Raw genomic sequence first — 22,975 nt, forward strand, 5'->3', positions numbered from 1 at the left:
AGGAGAGTGTCTGTTCACGAGAGTGGGGGCGGGGCCGGCAGGTGCAGGTTGGCATCTTCGGGTTTGCAGATGGGTAGGGGTGCATGGGAGGGTGGACGCAGGAGCGGGAGCAGTGAGTGCCAGTGGTTCGAAGAAGGTCACAATATGAAAGAAAAAAAAAACCCTGAATGGAGCACAGCTGTACACGGCACCCTTGGGGGTCCTGGCGAGTTCAAGTGCCTCCCGACTAAGGCTCTGGGTGGTGAGCCAGAGGAGGGCTAGTGTGAGCTTTGCCCTCTGCAGCCCTCGCTCAGTGACCGTGCCAAACCCCCTCTTGTCCCAGAGCTGAGGGCGGCAGGTGGCTGCTGGACCGGAACCCCTCGAGCACCACTCAAGCATCTGGACAAACAGCAGCCGGAATCAGGAGGCAGCTGTGCAAAGACCTTGGCCCTGCGGGGAGCGCGGGGTGATGGATGGCTGGGGGACGAAAGGAGGTCAGCGCGCAGGTTTCCACCGTCTCCCGCAGGCTGGTGAGGGGCTCCCCTTCCCAGACCCGGGGGTCCAGAGAGGTGGAAGGATTCGAAAATGCCGTTTGCCATCTTCCAAAAGCCACGTGGTAGGCAGGACTCCAGACCTAAACTGGAGGACAGTCACCAAATGACATCCTTTTCCCAAGACCGGAGTGCGGTCTCCCATTTCAAAGATTCGGACCTGGAGTCTGCAACGCCCTGGAATCCTGGCTGCCCGAAACGCCCCGCAGGTTTGCCGGAGTGCCCTCCGCCTCCCACTTCCCATCTCCTTCTGCCCAGGACATCGCCCCTCTGTGGGTGATCGGGAGACCCCGGGTCTCGGAAGGGACTGTCTTAGTGTCATGAGGGTGGGAGGCTGGGGTCGGACTCAGAAGGAGCAGATCCCACCGCGCTGGAGGGAGTGGGGCGCATGGTCCAAACGGTGGTACTGACTTGGCCGAATTTCCTGTGCAGTCACAATTCTCTCAAGTTCCCACTCACTTTCCGGAGATGTGCCTCACATTGGTCTGCGCCCCCCAACCCCAACCCCCATTTCTATCAATGACCTCATTGCAGATCTGAGTGGGGCTGTTCCTGCAGGATGTTCTGGGCTCTAGGAGCCCCAAAGGGGTGATGCAATCTGACTGGGACTTGGGACCCTGGCACCCATTGGTTACCCAGAGCTCAGGAAACACCCTCCTCCCCACCCACCAACCCCCCCCCCCCACAGGGCGGTAAAGAATAAAAGCAGCCTCTAGAGCTGGGAAGCCTCACTCACTACCAACCCCAATTGTCGCCGCTGCTCTGCACACCAGCGCTCTCACAGGAAGAAGGTCACCGGCTTTGTTCCACGCCACTCTCTGCCAGGTGAGCCTCCCTACTCCGCTCAGGTGTGTCCGCGTGTCTCTCTTCCTTCCCTCTTTGAGCCTTAGTGTAGCTCCTGGTTCATATTTCTGCCGAACGGTTCTCCTGGGTCTCTGTTGCTCCGTCTGCCCATCCGAGGCTCCAGCCCCAGCCCTGGACACACTGACCCCAGCCCCACCTCCTTCCCTTTCCCACGGTGGAGAAGCCCCGGCCATCACTGGGCTATGCATCGGGTGCGGAGCGGGTCTCCAGATGGTGGGCTTAGAGATGGAGGCTGGTGCCTAATGTTCCGGGGGATATTGGTTCAGAACCTGATCCAACATGAATGGCTTGCAAATGAGCACAAGGAAGGGCAGCATCCCACCTACCCCCACCCCACCCCCACAGGCACCTAAGCACAGAGAGGTCTGGATCTCAGGTATTACCTTACAGTTACCAGAGGTGGGAACTACTGAGCTGAGCTCTGGACTTGACCTTCTCTCCCGCTCTCTTCCTCCAGCCCCCGCCCGACCCCAGGCACTGATGCCAAAGCCGCATACTGGGTGTGGTGTAGGTGGACCGCTATGGGTTCCCCCAGACACCCAAGAGATAGGTGTTCATGGGAGCATTGGCGATCCTGTGGATTAGGCGCTGGAATGCTAATGGAAAAGAAGGCAGTTCGAACCCAGCAGCCTCCACTCCATGGGAGAAGAATGAATTTACAGGATCGGGAAGAGATTTTCCTTTTGAGTCTTGAAAACCTGATATAGGGTCGCTATGCGTTGAAATTGACTCAATGGCGGGGGATTTGGTTGGTATTTCCATTGTGTGGGGGGGTGCCCTCTGGGAATGTTAAAAAAAAAAAAAGGTTTCTTTTTTGCCTCCCGCGGGGCGGGGTGGTGGTGGGGGGCCTCTGGGAGGGGAACATTAGAACAGACGTTCCCACCCAGAGGCTCTATGAGGACAAAGGGGTCGACCACAGTCTTCCCGCCTCGGGCTCTCTAGATGCCGCAGCACTGCACCTTGCGGCTGAGGAAACAAAGGAACCTGCTGAAACCAGGAGTCTGGGAGTTCTGGATAGGACTAGGGAGCAAGACCGAATCCCAGCGCTCAGAGCTCAGAGCACTTTGAAGTATTTCAGGCGGTGGCCTCATTGTTCCCTTGCAGAGAGGAGTCATGGGTGTCCAGAAGCTCTCCCCTTTCCTGGCGCTCGGCATCTTGCTCTTGTACCAAACCTGCAGCCTCCAGGCGGCACCTTTCAGGTAAGACAGCACTGCAGAAGCGCATGCGCCTGCCCCACCCGCCACACGCCCCGCCCTCCCCCCCACCCCACCTCGCCCACATTGTGTGCCATGTTTAATTCAGCTCTGTGAAGCGACATCCATGTTTCTGCATAGATATGTAACATTCCTGACATGGAGGATGGGAAGCCCATAATTTACCCATATGAATAAAATCGGTCAGACTCCTTGTTGTAAGTTTTATATAGGCCAAGGAGGACTGAGGCTCACAAATGGGTTTATGACTTTTATTGAACTCTTATGTCTGCAACCAGCCTGCTCGTCCAATTCAAGCATGATTTCAAAATGGAATTGTATATTTCATCTACTATTTTGTCAATAAGTGTGCTGGGATTATATCTGATTTGTGAGCGATTGTTAGTCTATTTCACACCCTCGTGTAAATTATACCAGTCAACAGAAAACTTCTTTCCGCTTCTATCCTATTTATCAATTTATATAATTTAATCTGTGATGTCTGTGTTTAACACCAGCACACTTCAGCCTGGGTCCCCAACAGTCAGCACTGAACTCAGGCCCTGAACTCCTGAGAGTCGAACCTGCCACCTCCTATGGGGAAGTGAGAGCGACCAGGAGGTCGGGTTGGGGGCAGGCAGGGGCCTTAGGTCTGTCTGCATTGGCATTGCTTCCTCTCCCCAGGTCTGCCATAGAGAGCAGCCCTGACCCCACTGCTCTCAGTGAGGAGGAAGCGCGCCTCCTGCTGGCCAACCTGGTGAAGGACTTTGTGCAGATGAAGGCCAGGGAGCAGGAGCTGGAGCTGGAGCCAGAGGGCCCCAGGTAAGGCTCCCAGGTGCCCAGCACAGGCCTCCCCACCTTCTGCTCCACCCAGGAAGGTGGAACCCAGAGGAGCAGTGGAAGCCCAGCAGGAGATGGCCAGGCTAGGCTCCCCAGAGGCTAGAGGAGCTGTGGCTTAGCTGTGGAACTGGAAAAGGCCTCTTGCCATGGCTGTCAGGAAGGGGTGGGGCAGGTGGGAGAGCTGGTGAGGGTAAGTGCACCCAGGAGAGCTCTGCCCACTGCGGGAGTCAGGGCGGGTAAGTGCATCTCAGGAGCTTTGAGAAGTTGGGTCCCCCCTGGTTAACCTGCATGCTGGTTTTCCCACTGTGAGGAGCCTTCCTGTCCCCATGGGTAAGGGGAAGGTGAAGACCATGCCCAGGGGGTGGGGAGGGTGCAGATAGAGCAGTGTCTGAGGTAGGGGTGGGCCCTTAGTTGTCAGGTAGGTGGAGCCTCTGTGGGGATGTGCATGCTGTCCTGGGGGTGTGTTCAGAGACAGCAGCCTTCTGCCCCCCCCCACACACCTCCCTGTTCACCCTGAACGGAGACCACCCAAGCTGGCCTCAGCCCTGCTCAGAAGCCTGCATTGCAGCTCCATGGGCTCCGAGACCCCCAGGGCTGCAGACAGCATGGCGGGCTGAGCAGCATGTGGAATGCAGTGGATGCCCCTCCTCTCCGGACCCTTGCCCTTCCTGCACTGTCAGCTGCCCCAGCGCAGTGCTGAGTGTCCTGCCAGGGGTGTGAGCGGTCCTTGGGCTGTCCCTGCTGCCCCTGCTTTCACTAAGCTGCCTTCCTGTCCCTGCGGCAGAGCCAGGGCCCGTGCTTCTGTTTGGCTTGTCTTTCCCCCCACAGCATGAACAGGCCCAGAAGCAAGCGGTGCACCAGGCTGAGTACCTGCCTGCTGGGCGCGTACTTTCATCAAATGAACAAGCTTCTCACACAACGCCCAACCCCGATTGGGGTCGGAGCACCTGGCAAGAAAAGGGGCGTGGCCAGCGACTTGAAGGGAGGCTACCGCCCTCAACAGGGCAGACCCCTGGATTCTAACGTGACTCCTCCCTCTGCTTTCTGATTCCCTTTTTTGCTTCTTTCCCTATAACTCACTGCATGTGGTTCCTCTCTGGTTGCTCTGGGGACTTTTCTGGGTAGCTTTCCTGGGGCAGAGAATGCCTGGAACCTCAGGTGGGGTTAAGAGTAGAGCTCTCACAGGCTGCATGAGACTCACCCAGGAAGAGATGGGGTGGGGGGAGGGGGGAAGACTGGGGAAGGCAGCAACCCTTTCAGGATCTCATAGTGGAGTTTCTGAGCCCTGCTTCTGAATATGCTAAGCATTTGGAGAATAAACCGATTTGTGTCAAAAGACCTGAGGTGTGGTGGTCATTGCTCTGGCCCATGTTCTGGGCTTCGTGGTGTCTAGGACCTGTGCTTAGAGGTGGCCTAGGGACATGGCAGCTGGTCACAGGTTTTGGTGAGTGGTCCCTGTGAACCAACCCAAACAGCAAGAAGCAGGCATGCCAAGGAGCAGGTAAGCACCTCTGGGATCGGATGCTGCAACTTCCCTTCCTCTTCCAGGTAAGACTGGGAACATTTATTTTCCTAAAAAGAGAAGTTTGGTTGCTTGTGACTGGGGTGTGCTGTCTGGGTAGTTCTTGGGAACTCAAATGCAGTTGGCTGTGCCATCGAGTCCCATAGGCTTTGCTGTTTTTTAGTTCATTTATCCACGAAAGATTGACGTTTGTAACTCTGTTATCCATGGCAAGTGACCCATAGTCACCATATGGGGAGAGAGCCTGACATTTTCCCTGCTGGCCTTTGTGATTTTCTGCTTTGATAATTATGTTTACGAGAAACACTTAAGATTAATTGGTGCCTCTCAGAACAGCAACTTTACCATGAAGGTCCCTTGAGGCAGGCGCCTTTCCTCTGTCTCTCACGGACAGACCTTCTCTTCTTCCGCTTCTTTCTCCATTCTGCAAATCAGCGTCACTGCCCAGAAAAGAGCCTGCAAAACTGCCACCTGTGTGACCCAACGCCTGGCAGACTTGCTGAGCAGATCAGGGGGCATTCTGAAGAGTAACTTCGTGCCCACCGATGTGGGCTCCAAGGCCTTTGGCCGGCGCCGCAGGGACCTTCAAGCCTGAGCATCTGAGGGACCTCTGGAAGAAGGTGACTCCCCTTGTACCATTGGGTAAGAGGATGTGTCATAACAGGGTGTTGTAAGGGTGTAGTCTGCACGCACTGGACCCATGTGGTTGGAAGAAAATTCCATGGAGGTAGGTGTGTGTGTGTGTGTGTGTGTGTGTGTGTGTGTGTGTGTGTGTGAGAGAGAGAGAGAGAGAGAGAGAGAGAGAGAGAGAGAGAGAGAGAAATGTAATGACTACATAGGGTCCCAGTATCTGAAACCCTTAGAATTCAGTTCACCTTCTTTCAGTTTCTCCAGTGGTGGTACTGAGATCAACACGCTAGAAATGAGGCCTCGTGTTATGGTCAGCATGCTAGGCTACTAAGCCAAAGGAGGAGGATGCAGGCCATATATAGGTGCCTTCAAAGAAAGACCTGGCAATTGCTTCAGGAAAACCAGTCACTGAAACCTGTGAGGCTCAGTTCTACTCTGACCCACATGGGGCTAGCGCGAGTCTGAACTGACTTGTTAAGAACCCCCGTTCTCAACACCGACGCTAGTTTACTTTGAATGGTGTTCTTTAGGGTTACATCACAACCCGTCCAGCATTTGAGTTTGAAAACGGGCATTTGTCTTCTGGGAGCATCCACTACAATGGCATGTCCTTCTGAACAAGCTGCAGAACGATGTCTGCTCCTTACTAGCTTTAGGACTAGACAATGACCTATCACTTAACCTCTCTGAGTCTCTGTTTCCCCATCTGTAAACCGAGAGCAACAATAGTGCTGGCATTGTAAGCGGAAGATGAGACCATCTGTATCAAGGGCTTAACAATCAAAGTCTATAAATGCTAGCAATTTTTTTCCCCCTTATAGGTTGTCAGGTTGACAGCAACATCACAGGAAAGCAACTTACAGAAAACTGTCCAAGGAAGACGCCTGCCTCTGCAGCTGACATGAGGCTGGGAATGGTCTTCTTCGCTGGAAAGCCACCACCAAAGCGAAACACCTAAGCTCATGGCCATTGTCTTTTGTGCATCAATTTAACATTTGGTTTTGTGCCTGCTCCCTATGACAACATGGCTCTCTGGCTTACCTCGCAGCAAACCCGGTCCTTCCCCCCCCCCCACCCCGCTGCATAGCCTGTAGATTCCGCCCCTCTGCTAAACCTCAGGGGATATGAAAGCACTGCTTCTTGGGTGTCTAGGAACACATAGCAACGCTGTGCCTGACTGAACTCTTTGTTGAAAGGAATATCCGTCTTGTCCTATGTGAACTTCATCCAGATTAAAAGCGTATTTTCAATTACACTTACATGGTGTCTCTGTGACTGCTTCTACGGGTTTTCCCAGGAGGGCTTCTGAGACCTGTGAGCACTTTGTTGACCAGGCTGACCCCCTGGCAGCAAAGGTGATGTAGTTGGGGTGGAGCCTCTGTGTCCTCTACCCACAATTCCCAGGTCATGTCCCTTGTCTGAACTAGAACCCATGAGTCTCAAAGAGGACGGTTCACATTTCTTTTCAGGGGGCGCCCTGATCCCCAACCCCAAGAACTATACCTGTACTTACTTCTCCATTCAGAGTGTCCCTTCCCCGTCTCCTCCTTTCCTTTTTGTAAGAGTCCTTTCGTGTACCCCTTAGCCTGAAAAACCCTTTAGGGGGAAATGGTTCGGTGTCTGAACTGGGGGGGTCACAACCAGGCAGATTTGGAAAGACTATCAGATAGATGGTAGCTGATCTAATCTGTGTACGTGCTGAGGGACAGAGAAGGGCCTGGAACAGTATGTTTAACCAGGACATTCATATATGCAATAAATATGTACTGAAGCCTGGTCTGTTCCAGGCACCGCTCTAGGTACTAGGAATACAATCATGAGAAGAAAGACAACAGTCCTTTCCCTGAATATTAAGTAGTTCATCCCCTACCTGAGGGAGATTAATGGAATCATGCTTTTCAGCATTGGAATGAGTCTGGGATGTTATAGGGACTAGTAGACATCCTAGTGGGATCATGAGCTACACCTCGAACTGCTGGCCACCAAGTCAGAGGGTCAAACCCACCAGGTGCTCCATAGAAGAAAGATGAGACTTTCTACTTCCATAAAGATCATCAATCTTAGAAACCCAGCCAGGCAGTTCTATTCCGTCCTCGACGGTTGTGGCGAGTCAGAGTAGACTCAATGGCAGTGAGTACAGGTTGGTTTTCAGAATATGGGCGAATGCCATGTTGGATGGAGGAATTTGGGGGCATTAACATCCTCAGTCTCTGCGTGGGCCTCCTGGGAGAGGCTACTGACTGGAACTCTCAAGTGAACTGAGAAAGCCAGTGTCAACGGTGGGCAGGTAGGTTTAGGTAAGTAGGTAGTTAATTAGGAAAATCAGTCCATCTCACCCAATGACCCTACTTATTTCCTCAGGAGCACATCAAATAATGTGTCTGTGTTTCCACGTTTCTGCCTTTCAGTATATTCTTTTTATTATTATTATTATTATTATTATTAAATACTTTCATTTGGGGCTCTTACATCATCCTTTGGCTTAGTGGCCTAGCATGCATCCATTGTGTCAAGCACCTTTGTACATAGGCTACCATCATTTTCAAAGCATTTTCTTCTACTTGAGCCCTTAGAATCAGCTCTTTTTCCCTCCCCCACTCTCATGAACCCTTGATAAATTCCCCCCACTCTCATGAACCCTTGATAAATTCCCTCCACTCTCATGAACCCTTGATAAATTCCCTCCACTCTCATCAACCCTTGATAAATTCCCTCCCCACTCTCATGAACCCTTGATAAATTCCCTCCCCACTCTCATGAACCCTTGATAAATTCCCCCCACTCTCATGAACCCCTGATAAATTCCCCCCACTCTCATGAACCCTTGATAAATTCCCCCCACTCTCATCAACCCTTGATAAATTCCCTCTACTCTCATGAACCCTTGATAAATTCCCTCCACTCTCATGAACCCTTGATAAATTATTTTTATTGTCATATCTTATACCATCTACTGTCTCCCTTCACCCAAATTTCTGTTGTTCGTCCCCCTGAGGGGAGGAGCAGGTTGTACATCTTGCATTTGGTTCCCTTACCTTCCCACTACTCTCATGGTATCACTCCTATCATTACTGTTCCTGAGAGTTTTATGTGTCCTGGATTCTGTGTGTCGAGAGCTCTTATCTGTATCAGTGTTCATGCTCTGTTCTAGCTGGATTTGTAAGGTAGAACTGGGGTCATGATAGTAGGGGAGGGGAGGAAGCATTAAAGAACTTGAGAAATGTGTGTTTTGTTGGTGCTATGCTGCACCCTGGCTGACTCGCTCCTTCCTGTGACCCTTCAGTGAGGGAATGTCCAATTGTTTACAGATTGACTTTGGGTCTCCACTCCAACCCCCATCGTTTGCATCAATATGATTGGTTTTTTTGGGGGGGGTGTCTTCTGATCCCATCCACACCCCGTGATCACACAGGCTGGTATGCTTCTTCCATGTGGACTTTGTTGCTTCCCTGCTAAATGGCCGCTTGTTTAACTTCAGCCTTTAATACTTCAGACACTATATCTTTTTATAGCCAGATACCATCAACTTTCTTCACCACATTTGCTTATGCACCCATTTTGACTTCAGCAATCATATCAGGAAGGTGAGCATCACAAAATTTCAGGTTATTAGAACAAAGTATTCTTGTGCTGAGGGAGAACTTGAGTAGAGACCCAGTGTCCATCTGCTACCTTAATACTTAACACTTAAATATATGTACTTAGACCTATAGCCCTATCATTATATATTAATATATTTTCATATGTATATGCCTATATTTATACCTCTATAAATAAATATCTTTTGCTTCCTAGTTCTTTCCTCTATTTCCTTTTACTTTCCTCCTCTCCTACTGTCATGGTCTACCTTCATTTAACTATCTGTATTTCCTCTCGGCTACATTGCACTTGATTAAACCCCACCAGGCATTCTATGCCCTCTTCACCATCAATTTTAGATCTCTTGTTCCCTTGTCCCGGGTTTGTTGGCTCCCCCCTCCCTTTTCCCCACCTCCTTCTCTCCCATGTCCCCATGGAGCCATTGGCCCATTATTTTCTCCTTGGGATTGTTATCCTGCCTATCTTATATGGATAGAAGAAAGAAAGAAAGAAAGAAAGAAAGAAAGAAAGAAAGAAAGAAAGAAAGAAAGAAAGAAAGAAAGAAAGAACTATAAATAGTTCTGTTGTCCATCTGCTGACCATTATGAATGTTTTCCAATCAGGTCTAATGAGGTGCCAAGCCCTGCCCACTGATTCCAAAGTCTATTTTCAAGATTCCTCAGAGACTTTGTTGCTTTGCTCTCCTTGCTGTTCTGTTATGCTCCCCTTGTTTCACCTGGGTGTGTGGGGAAGGAGCAAAGGGGGGTGTCATACCGGGCACAATTCCCACACTGTGGCTCCAGTGCTGTCTCCTGTAACATTTTGGGTCAGTGAGGGGGTGTCATGTCTCTTGGTGGGGCCGGCCCATGGTCCTCTCTGTGCACTGGCTGCTCCAAGCAGGAAGGTCATCCTCAAGGCTTGGTGGGCCAGGTGGTGGTTCTCCCTTCTGTAGTGTATTCTTTGGAGGAAGGGGTTGACATAACTGAGACTGGGGCCAGGCCGGCCCCGCAGACATTTCTGTTAGTTCACTGCTCCATGCCGGTATGTTGCCCTCAAGTCTTAGTGTCCCAGATTGAGGTCTGGTCCCTCTCTCCCTTTCGTGTGGAGACATGAACAATACCCTCCCAGTGTGTGGGTTAGCACCCTGTTCCCCCCATTGAGTGTGTTTGACCCATGCCCTTTTTCTCTCTGTGTTGTGCCCTTTCTCTCCATGCTGTTGCTACTATTTCAAACCCACCCCCCTGGTGTCTACAACTCTCAGAGCTATGTGTGTATGTGTATGTGTGTGTATAGATGGCAGTGTGTGTGTGTGGGGGGGCTTTGTAGGCCATATTCTTGGATCTAGCCTCTATAATATTCCCCAAGGATCTTTAGATAATTTTGGACATTTTAAACTCACTAGTTCCTGGGTAGTGCAGCTGGTTAGCAATTGATCCCCAGTCAGAAAGTTGAGGGATGAACCCTCCCCAGGGTCGCACACAAGGTAGAGCTGGGGGTCTGCTTCGCACAGGCATCCCAGCCCTGAAATACCATGGGGCGGTGCACTCTGCACATGGGGAGTCGCTGTGCATTAGAGTAGACGCAATGGCAGCGCGTCACATCATCACCTGAGACAGCCCATTGTGTTTTTCGATCACTTTGACTCAGAAAACCCTTCCACTAGTCCACCAGTGAGCAAAATTCACTCTTTCTGTTCCCGGGAGTCACTGGGTTCTCAGAAGATGGGTCCTGGGGCAGATGCACAGGCAGAATTGGCTGTGAATGAAAGCAGAACTTGAAGCAAGCGCTGGGCATTAATTCTTAGGGGGTTAAACTGATCCCTGTTTGCTTGTTTTTCCTTTACTTTGGGCTCCCTAGCTGGACTTGATTTTGTATGTGTCATCGTACACACTAAAACTGATCACCTATTGATTCCCAGCAATGTATGGTTGTTGGGGTTGGGAAATAGGGAGTGAGACTCTTCAATCATTTAGATGTTCCCATTCCTCTACTCTTGGGGGGCTTTTCTGGAGGGTCTTGTAGCAGCTGCTGCATGGAAGTGATGGGTGGAGCTAACAAATGTCTTGTCCTTGTCTCTCATGGGGCCCTGAGCCAAGCACTATAAATCTGGGCCTCTTCTCCTACTCGGGCTTGCCAGGACAATGATAAGATTGATTGCTTCCATAAAGAGGGGGACTTGAGAGATTTCCTGGAGAGCTTGGCTCATCTGTCAATTTAGGCAGCATATAGCAATGGTGTTTTGGTATTTTTTTTGTCTCATAAAGGTAGCCAACAGTTTGCAAGGCTTTGCAAATCCCTTAATACAGTCCACAAGGCAACATACAGTGTAGTGGCTGACCATTGCTCTAGCCTTAGCCTCTCTCACCCTCTCCTGCACTCCACTTACACTGGGACGCTTTCAATTTGCCAGAGGCAGCATGCATGCTGCCACAGGGCCTTTCCACGTGCTCGTCCCCTGCTCCAGAGCTGTGCTATTGCTTCCGTTGCCACTGAACTCTTCCTTGTCTTTCAACTCTCTCAATTGTTCCACAGAGCAGTCTTCCCGCACTATCAGCCCCTGAGTCTAAGTTATATTTTTTTATTTGATTACAACTAATTTGTATGCCTTTCCTTCAGATCTCCATTCCTGTTTTAGCTTACTCGTTGGTGTGATTGCTTGATTAATGTCTGCTCTCTCTCAGACTTTACACAGGACCTCCATCCAGTGTGCTCTCTGTTGTAACAATGCAGGGACAGAAATAGCGAGTATTTAGCTAGCATCTGTGGCACGAAGGAAGGAAGCAATTAGAACCCAGTGTGATGAAAGTTTTACTTGAAAGAAGACTGTAAGACTGTGGCCTCACCTACCCCAGGGATAAAAGATTCCCTGCAAAAGCGATTCCATGTTGAACCTCTAGAATGGAGTAGACAGTTTTCAGGAGAACAAAGCAACTGGAAAAGGAAGAGGTTCCAGATCCCAAGTGATCTGAACCCTCCTCAGATCTGGCTCTGACTGATGATCTCCCTCCTGTCCATCAGATCTGTGGGTGTTTCTCTGGAGACACAGGAAGTTGCTGGAGGTCCCATAGGGATGACCAGAGTCTTAGAACTGCACGCGGCACGACTTTGATGGTAAGAGTTAGGTTGCACACAGCCCGGGACAAAGCAGAAGATTCTGAGAAGAGGCGGTGCCATTTCTGGGAAAATCATGGCTTCGTCTGGATTCTCTAGAAGTGCCAGCCCAGGGAGACATATATCTAAATACATAGTGAGAGAATGATTTTTTTGATTTTTTTAAAAGTTTTCCCAATTGTGAGGGCTGACAAATCCAAATTCAGCATGTGAAGCAACAGGCTTGAGACAGACCTCTGCAGGCCTGCTTTCCCCGAACCAGGGTCCCAGCGATGAGAAGCATTGTGCAGGGGTGTGAGAGACAGCTTTGTCAGAACAGCCATTTGTATCCTGGAAGCAGACTGCGCTCCCAAGAAAACTTCCCTTTCAATCGATTGGCTGCTGACATCATTAGATCACAAAATAGAAAGTGATGATTTTACATTACATCATGGAAGAACACTTAATCCAGCATCTGCCAACCCACTGGAACTCGTAGCCCAGTCATGTTTACGTCTAACACACCATTAAGGTCCTTCTGCCTGTGGAAAGTTGGGCCCAAAACAGGACCAAGGAATGCAAAGGCAAGCCCACAAATCCTAGAGGAAATGAGGAAGTATTCTTACAACTGGTAGAGCTGCCCTGGCAGGCATAGCTTCAGCTGAGCTGGAGCTGAGCTCACCTGATTTTCAGAAGCAAGTAAACAATTCAACCTCATCCGTTGTCTTCCTATAACAATCTGTGGTTTATTCAACTGCCCATGTTCTCCTCTCATGAGCCCCCCACCAAAAAAATAAGTTAAAAAGATATTTGGAGAGAAAGATTTAAAATATTATAAATATATATTTGGGGGACATCCTGTCAGGAGAGACGCATCCCTGGAGAAGGACATCCTGCTTGGTAGAGTGGAGGGTGGTGAAGGAGAGGAAGGCCCTTAGTGAGATGATTGACACAGTGGCTGCAGCAATGGGCTCAGGCGTGAAGATGGCAAAGGGCAGTGTTTTGTTTAGTTGCGGTTTTTTTTGTGCATAAGTTCTTGTGAGTTGGTGCCTACTCTATAGCACCTAACAACAACACCACACACACACACACACACACACACACACACGCACACACACATCACTGTCATCCAATATATCTATTCTGACTCATAGCAACCCCATAGGACCCAGTAGAGTTGCCCCTGTTGCTTCCCAAGGCTGTAAATCTTTACCAAAGCAGAAAGCCTCAATTCTCCATGGAGCAACTGGTGAGCTGGAACTGCCCATCTTGTGGTCAGAAGCCCAACACATCACTCGTCGCCCCTAGAGCTCCAGTTGCTTACAGTTCCCTATTACTTGTTTCCATTTCGAACTTGGAACTTCAATCACCGGTACTGAGTCTATACAATAGACAAGATTACATTACAGACTAAAGGCTGCCAAGCAACCTTCTCACATTGGCTATTACTTCTTCTGCCAGGTCTGAGCCTAGGCACAGACCTCTTATCACTGAAAGTGGAAGCCTGAATGGAAAAGAGGAAATACAATTCATGGAATGTCTATCATGTACCACACACTGCTAGGTAATGAGACACAGTGCTGCTGTACAGGAAAGATAAGACCCCTCCTCTCCTGGTACATGGATAGAGAATATTTAAATCAAATATTCATGTAAGGTATGACTAATAAGAGGAAAGCATAGTGTGGCAGGGGTGTGTGTAGCAACCAGGAACTTGGGAAGAAATGTTCCTAAGAAATGATCATCAGTTAGTGACCTAAGGTTGGAATGAGTTGAAACTGGAGCTTAGAGACCAGGTGAATAGGCACACATTTGGGAGGAGCATAGTATTAGCAGTGTGGTAGAGACCAGGCCAGTTCATGTAAACCAAGTGTTAGCATCTATACAACTCTGTACCCCAGGACATCCCACTTGCAGCTTGAAATCAGTCATGATGGGTGTGTATTTACACAACAGAAACTGGCAAAATCCATACATCATAACCTTGAAGTCCAGAATGATACAAGTTGGTGTGTTAGTCTGGGTAGATTAGAGAAACAAATTCCTTGACACTCATCTATGTGTAAGAGAGAACTTCATATCAAGAAATAATTATGCATCAACAAGACATCCCAGCCCAGTTCATATCAGGTCCACAAGTCCAATATTAACCCATATGTCCAATCCCAGTCTAAGAATTCCTCTTCAGATTCATGTAACACAAACAATGATGCTGAATAGAGGAAAATCACAGGCTGGTGGGTGGAAAGTCCTGTGGGTCTAGTGGCACTGGAAGCATCCCAAGGGCTCTGGCGGCCATCAATATGGTTCCATCTGGCTTGTCCACAGGAAGGTGAAAGATGAAACAGAGAGAGTGTCTTATCTCCGGGGAGGAAGAGAGGAAGTCCCAAAATCCTCATGAGAAGGTCACACCACAAGGAGTTATCACCAGGCTGTGACCCGATTAACAGATTAGACTCCACTTCTTCATTCTTATTTATCAAGTTGACATGAAATTGCGTGTCTACCATAATTAGCAAACGTTCATTCTGTACTAATGCACAGCATGCTGAGGAAACCAGCACAGGAAAACCAGACCACAGAAGGTAAAAGATAGAATGGAAAGGGGTGACTTAGAATAAAACATTTCGTGGGAGAGCGGCAGCAGTACGAATTCAAAGTTTGCAATCAATGAAGAGGCTGGCTGAGTTAGATATTTCAAGGGCCTTGTAAACCATGGAACGGGGTTTCTTAATTAAGATCGACTGTAGAGAAGGACCTAATACGGAGTCAGTGAAACCCTCATGGACCCAAACCTACTCCATTCCACATCCAGCTACATCATTTACGCCCTATATTTGTAGTGAAAGTTTGATCCCTTCGTTGTCAGTGTTTTTCATCCCCAGGCGGTGATTCATCGGCACATTATCTCAGAAAGTATCTTCTAATTCAGCAGGTCTAAGTTGGAACCGGCAATATTGCAAGTCTTACAGGCTCCCAGTTGCTGCCAACGCCAACAGTTGGCAGACGCACTTTGTGCAGCCGAGGTTATGAGACACAAATTAAAGCTCACTTCCACAATAACTTGGAAAGCCTGGCGTTCTGATTGTGAATATCATGTATCCCTTCATACATTCTAAAAATCTCCAAGGCAGGGATTATTGACCCTTTTCTTTGTTAGTCTCCAGCACGCCCATTGTAGCACCCAGAGTTTGGAGAACAGGGATTACTTAAGTGATTTGTATTTGTAGAAAGATACACAGAACTCTTTGAAAAGCTGAGACTGCGTATGGGGAAAACATAAGGAATTGTGCAGTGACAAGAGGAGGCCAGGGATATAAAGAGGGTCAGGGGGACAAGAAAAAGGGTTTTAAGCCAATCCCTAGAATGAAAGCCCAGAGAAGAGTCAAGATCAAGAAGCATCTTGGAGGGGCCAAACAAGGAGGGCGATGTGTCCTTAGAGAGGGATCAGGAGGTGTCGGGATCTGCAAAGTCACCTCTGGGGTCAGAATGAGGAGCATCCTTTCCAGGAGCTGCTGACATGCTTGCCAGAGCCCACTTCTGAGAATCCCTTTAAATGGGATCTGGGGCACCTTCACCCTCCACCCCCATCCCAGGCAAAGAGCCGGGCACTCGCTGCTGAGTCACTAATGCAATGAAGCACCAAGAACAGAGACAGCAGCCTGCTGCCCTCCCTGTGTCTCTGCTGAGACTGTGCTGACTTGGAGACTAGATTTGGAAAAAGGTAGCTCCATGCTGACTCAGGACACCGATCTCTGCTCAGATTTCTAAGGTCCCCAAGAGAGGGCGACCGAGAAGCCCCAGTGGGCAAATAAGGCCAGCTATGGTCCACAGCGAGCCTGTTTCCTGAATTGAACAGCACGCAACACCAGAGTCTGCGGCAGCATGACGTAGGAAAGAGGCTAGGCCTAAGTTTGGGTGTAGGCGTCTAGAGTCCTGGCTCTCCTTTGTTTGCCTTGGCCTCCCTGAGTAGTATAGTCTTGGCCTGGCTCATCCTGATTAGTCCTCAGTTTTCCTTTCTATAAAATGGTGATATTATAAATATACCTTTTGAAAAGGATGATGGCAACATATGTATAAATGTGCTTGACTGAGTGGATTATGGCTTGTTAAAAGAGCTGTAAGAGCCCCCAATAAGATGATTTAAAGGAAAGAAGGAAATATATCATCTCCAAACTCCCTTCTAGTTCACATTCTAGGGGGTAGTTGAAAGAGGTGGAATAAAAGCGGCGTTTTCTGGGATCCCTGCCCATCTCTCATATCTTTGGACCTAAAAGACACTATCACCATGACCATCTGATGTTATGCCATCACAGGCATTGGGTACTGTCTGGCCATTAGCTATTTTTAGGCTGGCCTCTTATCATGACCGTCTCAATGCAGGTGCTGATGGAAGGGACGGTGCTGTGCTGGCCATGGAGACCGACTGAAACACGGGGCCCTCACAAGACCCACCGAAAGGAAAGAAGTACCTCTGACGCTACACAGTCTGAGGTTAGACCAAGGAAACCCACGCTCCTGAAAGGAATTGCAAGAGAAAACTTCTCAAAATCTGGGATCATATCATAACCTACTTGTTTACTGGAAGAAGTCCCAGGATGATGCCAAGGAGAGATGTGCTCTACCGCTAACCACAAGGTTGGCGGTTCAATTCAACGGAGAAGCACCTTGGAAGAAAGACCTAGCAATCCACTGATGAACTGTCATTGCAAACTCAGCGCAGCACAGTTCACATCTGAGGAATCCGAATTGGTTTTGTCTATTGGAGTGGACTCTGGTTGTCTGTGACTCCTTCGGGGCTTTGTTATTCAAGGCTTCTAAATGTCCAGGGAAGGCGGAAGTCTTCCCGAGCACGCTATAGGTGCTTTTAGCACTAGCTACTACTGACCAATGAGTGATAGTCCAGCAGACAGCTTCGTTGTCTTACGTTTGTCTTACTCATTCGTATAAACAAAAATGACAAGCGGACTTCACAGAGTTCTTGGAAAAAGTCCATGATCTCCTAGTTCCAGGTTTCCCTGAGCCTTTTAAAGCCCCTCCCGCTAACCAACACTCATGGCAGGGCTGTGCTTTTACCAGCTGCAAGCATAGGTTGACTATAAATACAAGAGCTCAGAAAAATCAATGACAGCATTCTGCCAAGATAAATCAGCTATATGAAATTTATGATAAAGACTACTCTATTTGATTATTTATCAATTATGTGCATCGTTTATGTCAATAACATTTATAGTAAACATGTGGGCAGGATTTTGATTTTTCTACCCAGAAAACCAATCATTGCACATTGACCAGCATGACATGGAAGCAGGGCCCAGGTTGCTCATCATTGTTTTTTAGATGGGAAATTGGACACCCAGGAAAGGACCATGGTTATACAGATGCTGGTGGAGATTCGGGCAAGTTCAAAACTAGAAGAGTTACTACATCTCACCATCTCTCATTAGAAGAGCATGTGTTAAGAACCAGGAAGTAGCCTTTTGTCGTGGAGTGTCCCTGAAAGCAAGATGGGTCACCAGGAGCTCTACTGGGGCAACCCGCAGAAATTCACCAGGGTCCCCGGCAGCTCTTGCAGCGCGTGCTCCAACCAGCACAGTCCGATCTGGGAAGATGGCCTCACACTGCGCCACCATGTTTCCGCCAAAACAGGAAGGATATCAGCTTTACCAAGCTGGACCACGTGATCTTTGAATGGATTACCCAACACAGCAACCCAGCCAGGAAACGTCTGTACTCAAATTTTAAGAATGTCAAGTTCAGAAGAGGAGGAAGGGGAGAGGGAAGGGAAAGAGAGCTGGAGGAAGAAGAAAATGAAATAACTGGCTTTTTAATTTTACTGTTAGGTTTTTTAAGAAATAGGGTTTTTGCGGGAGGGGTTTAGAAATAGTTTTTTAATCCAACAGTTTTCCTATCACCTACATGGCAGTCTGACACAGGCAGAATCACAATAGATGTTTGATTGACTGATGTTAATTGTCTTTGGGATTTGTTGTGCTTCTTTAATTTAAAGATTCATGAACTTTAATTGGCTCTGTAGAGTTCCCATCAGTTCTCTCTCTAACGGTTCTTTTCCTCCATCCTTTTTCTCTTCCCCTTCATTCAACTGCACTCCTTAAGCCAAGTTTCTTAGCTTTCATAACCTCGTTTCTATTTCTTGATTACACCACTAAGTCTGGAGAATGCCGTTACACATGTTGAGCGATCTGAACAATCGCTTCAGCTTTGATGTGCGATGGAAGCTATCTTTGGATTTTTTCATTATTAAACTAATTCTGTCCTTTTGTTTTGCTGCTAGAAAATTTATGATTTATTTTTCAACTCAACCTGTTTATTTGTTATATTCTTATTTGATAATGATACTTACAATATAAGTTTAAATTTTATTTTAGAAAAACCGACAGATTTCTCATTAATTTAGTAATTCCCACATTCTTTCTGGGTCTAGTTCTGCAGTTCCTTTATGATGACTTATTTATGATTACCATATATAGCTAGTTGGATAATTAGTGTTCCTTGACACTTAATAACCGGGAATTTTATTGGCTTAGTAGCCCTGGTGATGTAGAGTTACAACTTGCTAACCCCAAAGCTCGCCATTGCTCTGTGAGAGAAAGATGGGGCTTTCTGCTCGCATGGATTGGCAGTCAGGGACACCTACAAGAGGCAGTTCTACCTGTCCTACTGGGTCACCGTGAGTTGGAATCAACTCAATGACAGTGAGTTCTGAAGTTGGATTTTGAAGTTTTGAACTCTAACCATAGAGTTCATTTACAGTTGCTTCTATGTGATGTCTAGAAACCTGAGCAGGCCATAGTAACTTTAAACAAAATTCTCTATTTCAAGTAAGAAGAAATGTCTCTGTTTGTTCAGCTTGGCCCCTCTCTTTAAAGATGTTTCTGTCCCTCAACTATTTGGTGATTTATGTTGTGTATATGTAGGCATAGATCTTCAATGTGTTAATTTTTTTAATTCCATTATTTTCTAATTTTTTTTCCCATGAACTTTTAGAAGCCCCCTCATACACACATACTCAACTGACCAATATTAATTAGTGTTGACTATTAATGTATTTTCCCTTGACCACACCCCCCAGTAACTGTATATAGGTCATTGTTCAATCTATTTTGGAGGGGGTTTCTATGAGTGTGTTTGGCTGGGTTGGCTAAGGAAACAAAATCCAGAGACACTCATTATGTTTAAGAAGGAGCTTTATATCAAAAAGTAATTACATATCAGAAAAATACCCCAGCTCAGTCCAACTCAAGTCCATAAGTCTGACACTAGTCCATAAGTCCCTCTTCAGACTCCTTCAGACTCACAGAGGCACATGCAATGATGCAGAATGAAGGAAGATCACAGGCCAGTGGGTGAAAAGTCTTGTGGATCTAATGACATGGAAAGATCACAGGGCTGGTGTGGGTTTCAGTGTGGCTTTCCAGCAGGAAAGTAAATAAGTGAATGCAGGGTGGGGTGGGGGACATGTCCTAGGACCCTCCTTATGAGAAGGCCACACCCACAGGCTGTGACCTGATTGACAGACTAGACTCCACCCCTACATTCTGTATACATCAAGTTGACATAAAATTATGTAACTACAACAATGAGTATAGAGGTTACTGATGATTTCTGGGTGTGACGAGTGAGCCAAACATGGACCAACTGAAAGGTTTCCCAACAAGTTGCTACAGCATGCTTTCTGAAACCCACCACCCCCCATCCAGTCAATTCTGACTCCAGGTCACCCGTAGGACAGAGGGTTTCTGAGACTGCATATCTCTATTGGAGCTGAGAGTCCTTTTCTTGTCTTGAAGAACAGTTAGTGGGTTCTAGCTGCTGAGCTTACAGGTAGCAGCCCCACATATCATCCACTACACCCCCAGGGGACCTCCAGCATGCCTGAGAACATTCAGATTGAGGTCAAGGGCCACCGTGGTCAGTCTGAAAGTTTGACGCCTCAGATAATGCATCGCTCTCCTCTTCCTTGAAGACACGGCAACTTCCCCTGCCTGGGTCTTAAACATGAGTCACCGAGGGAGATACTTGCCAAGTATAGCCTCTGGTGTGATTTATGAAACATAATAGATGTTCAAATTCTCACTACTTTAAAGCTATTCAATTTATCCTAATGGTCCTTATATTAGAGTTATGTCTATTCATAGTAGACAACATCTGTTAAGTCATTAGCTTAAAGTACAGCACTTGTTAATTTCCATCATTGATGGTTTGGACTAAGGGAGGAAGGCCTTTGATTTTTGCCATTCTAACCTATTATTGCTGTCTTTCATATAAGAAATTGATGAAGTAAGAAAGTTACAAAGATGAACGAAAACATTTCTCTTGAAAGGAGAAAAGGAGAGGATGAGCTGGTCAAAGCAAAGATGATCCCCACCATGGATTAAATTGTATCCCTCTCCCCAAAGCCAATCCTGAAGTCCTTCCCCGCAGTAAGGCAGCAATGGTAGTGCAATGACTTTTTTCTCTCCATTTGTCATGATGTTGTCTAATGGTTCATTGGGGAGGATTTCCATTTTCTTTACATTGAGTGGCAATTCATTGTCATGTGTCGTCTTTGCTCTTTTTCAATAAGTACTCCAAGTCCTCCTAGTTTTCAGCAAGGAAGGTAATGCCATCCGCCTATCACAGGATGTCAGCAAGCCTTCCTTCAGTCGTAATGCCACGGTCTTCTTCCTATAGTCCAGCTTCTTGGATGATTTGCTCAGTATAGAGACTGAATAAGTAGGGTTAAAGAATACAACCCCGATGTACATCTTGCCTGATTTAAAATCATGCCGTATTCTTTTGCCCTATTCAAATGGCTGCCTCTTGGTCTATGTACAGATTCTGAGTGAGTACAGTGAAGTCCCCTGGAGTTCCCATTCTTCTCAGTGCCATCTACTGTTTGCTATGATCCACACCATCGAATAACCATTACACAGTCAATAAAACACAAGTCAACTTCTTTCTGGTTTTCTCTGTTTTCATCCGAGATCCATCTGAAATCAGCGATGGAATCCCTTATGCCATGTCCTCTTCGGAATCCAGCCTGAATTTTGGGGGCAGAGTCCTGTCACTGTACTGCTGTTAACTGCTTTTGAACGATCCTTTGCTGAGGATAGCTACCTTACAATGACAAAATGGGAGAAGGTGGAAATGGCCAGAATTATGGCCTCCAGTCTCGAGGCCCAAGGTTGTTTCTTGTTCCTCAATCTGAAGAATGAGCTGTGTGTTATCCTCCCTCTGGGGCTATCGTCACAGGCTATTGTGCTCCCACGACATGGAGTCCCTAGTTGGGGACTCACCTTAACACAGTGGTTCTCAACTTTCCTAATGCCATGACCCTTTAATACAGTTCCTCGTGTTATGGTGACCCTCCAACCATAAATTTATTTTCATTGCTACTTCATAACTGTAATTTTTCTCCTGTTATGAATCGGGTGACCCCTGTCAAAGGGTTGTGACCCACGGGTTGAGAACCGCTGCCCGAACAGAACCTAGATTATTCTTCACCCTGTTTCCTGCCTCAGTCTCCATCCTTCTTGAACTTTCTCTGTTTCTGAGACAGAACAGTCAGCTACTGTTTCTGTATAAAGATGTCATAGCTCTTCAGACTGGTTTACAAATATTAAACATGTTTTCTATGATAAGAAATAGAGAGGTTCTAAAGTTCATTTGGGAAACTAAGTAACCAAGAGAAGAACTCTGAGACATAGATCACTCCGAAAGCTATCAGAACACACTGCAAAGCAATGTTTGAAATACTGTGGCCCTAGCATAAGATAAATGATGTATCCCAAGAATAGAATAAATAGGCAAGAAGAAAACCCAATTATTGAAATGGATGCATGGATAGATGAATAAATGGATGGATGAATATATGGATAAATAATCAGTGTTGAGGGGTATCTTGGGGCAGGTCTAAGTTATTCCTAAATCATCAAAACCTACCCATTGCCAATGAGTCAATTCCAAGTCATAGCAACCCAATAGGACATGTAGGACCACCCCGCAGGGTTCCCAGGGCTGTAACCTTACCAAGCCAGACTGCCACTCTTTTTCCTGAAGAGCAGCTGGTGGGCTTGCACTACTGATCTTTTGGGTTTACAGCTGAGTGCTTTACCACTATGCAACCAGGCCCCCTTCGGATCAAAACGTCAAACTTAAACCAACCTCATCGCCGACCAAGCCGATTCTGATCTGTGGCTGCAGTCCAATGCCTCTCCCACGGAAACACCGGGCTCCTTGGAGTCGTCCTCGGTGAAGGTTAAACCAAAAAGTGGTTGCTGTTGAGCCATGGTAACCACATGTGTGTCGTACTGGAACTGTGCTCTGTGGGGTTTGATAACTGGTCTTTTAGAAATCATTTTATTGGGGGCTCATACAACTCTTATCACAATCCATACATACATCTATTGGGTCAAGCACATTTGTACATTTGTTGCCATCATCATTCTCAAAACATTTGCTTTCTACTTGAACCCTGAGCTCCTCATTTTCCCCCTCCCTCCCTCCCTCCTTCATGAAGCCTTGATAATTTATAAATTATTATTTTTCCATGTCTTGCACTGTTTGATGTCTTCCTTCACCCACTTTTCTGTTGTCCATCCCCCTGGGAAGGTGTTATAGGTTGATTATTATGATTTGTTCCCCTTTTCTCCCCCCACCTTCCCCCTCCCCTCCTGGTATGGCTACTCTCAATATTGGTTCCAAGGAGTTTATCTGTCCTGTAT

At 47.5% G+C, this 22,975-nt stretch overlaps 1 protein-coding gene across 1 annotated transcript; it reads left to right on the forward strand.

Annotated features, from left to right (window-relative positions):
* The first annotated feature begins 1,266 nt into the window (after positions 1-1,266).
* LOC142446677 (calcitonin-like) lies at positions 1,267-4,596 on the forward strand. Its single transcript, XM_075548436.1, has 4 exons — positions 1,267-1,355; positions 2,499-2,593; positions 3,272-3,409; positions 4,256-4,596. The coding sequence occupies exons 2-4, from the start codon at positions 2,508-2,510 to the stop codon at positions 4,473-4,475; spliced, it is 444 nt and encodes a 147-aa protein (XP_075404551.1). The 5' UTR covers positions 1,267-1,355; positions 2,499-2,507; the 3' UTR covers positions 4,476-4,596.
* Positions 4,597-22,975: the final 18,379 nt, after the last annotated feature.

Source organism: Tenrec ecaudatus, chromosome 4 (assembly GCF_050624435.1).
Source record: "Tenrec ecaudatus isolate mTenEca1 chromosome 4, mTenEca1.hap1, whole genome shotgun sequence".
NCBI lineage: Eukaryota > Metazoa > Chordata > Mammalia > Afrosoricida > Tenrecidae > Tenrec > Tenrec ecaudatus.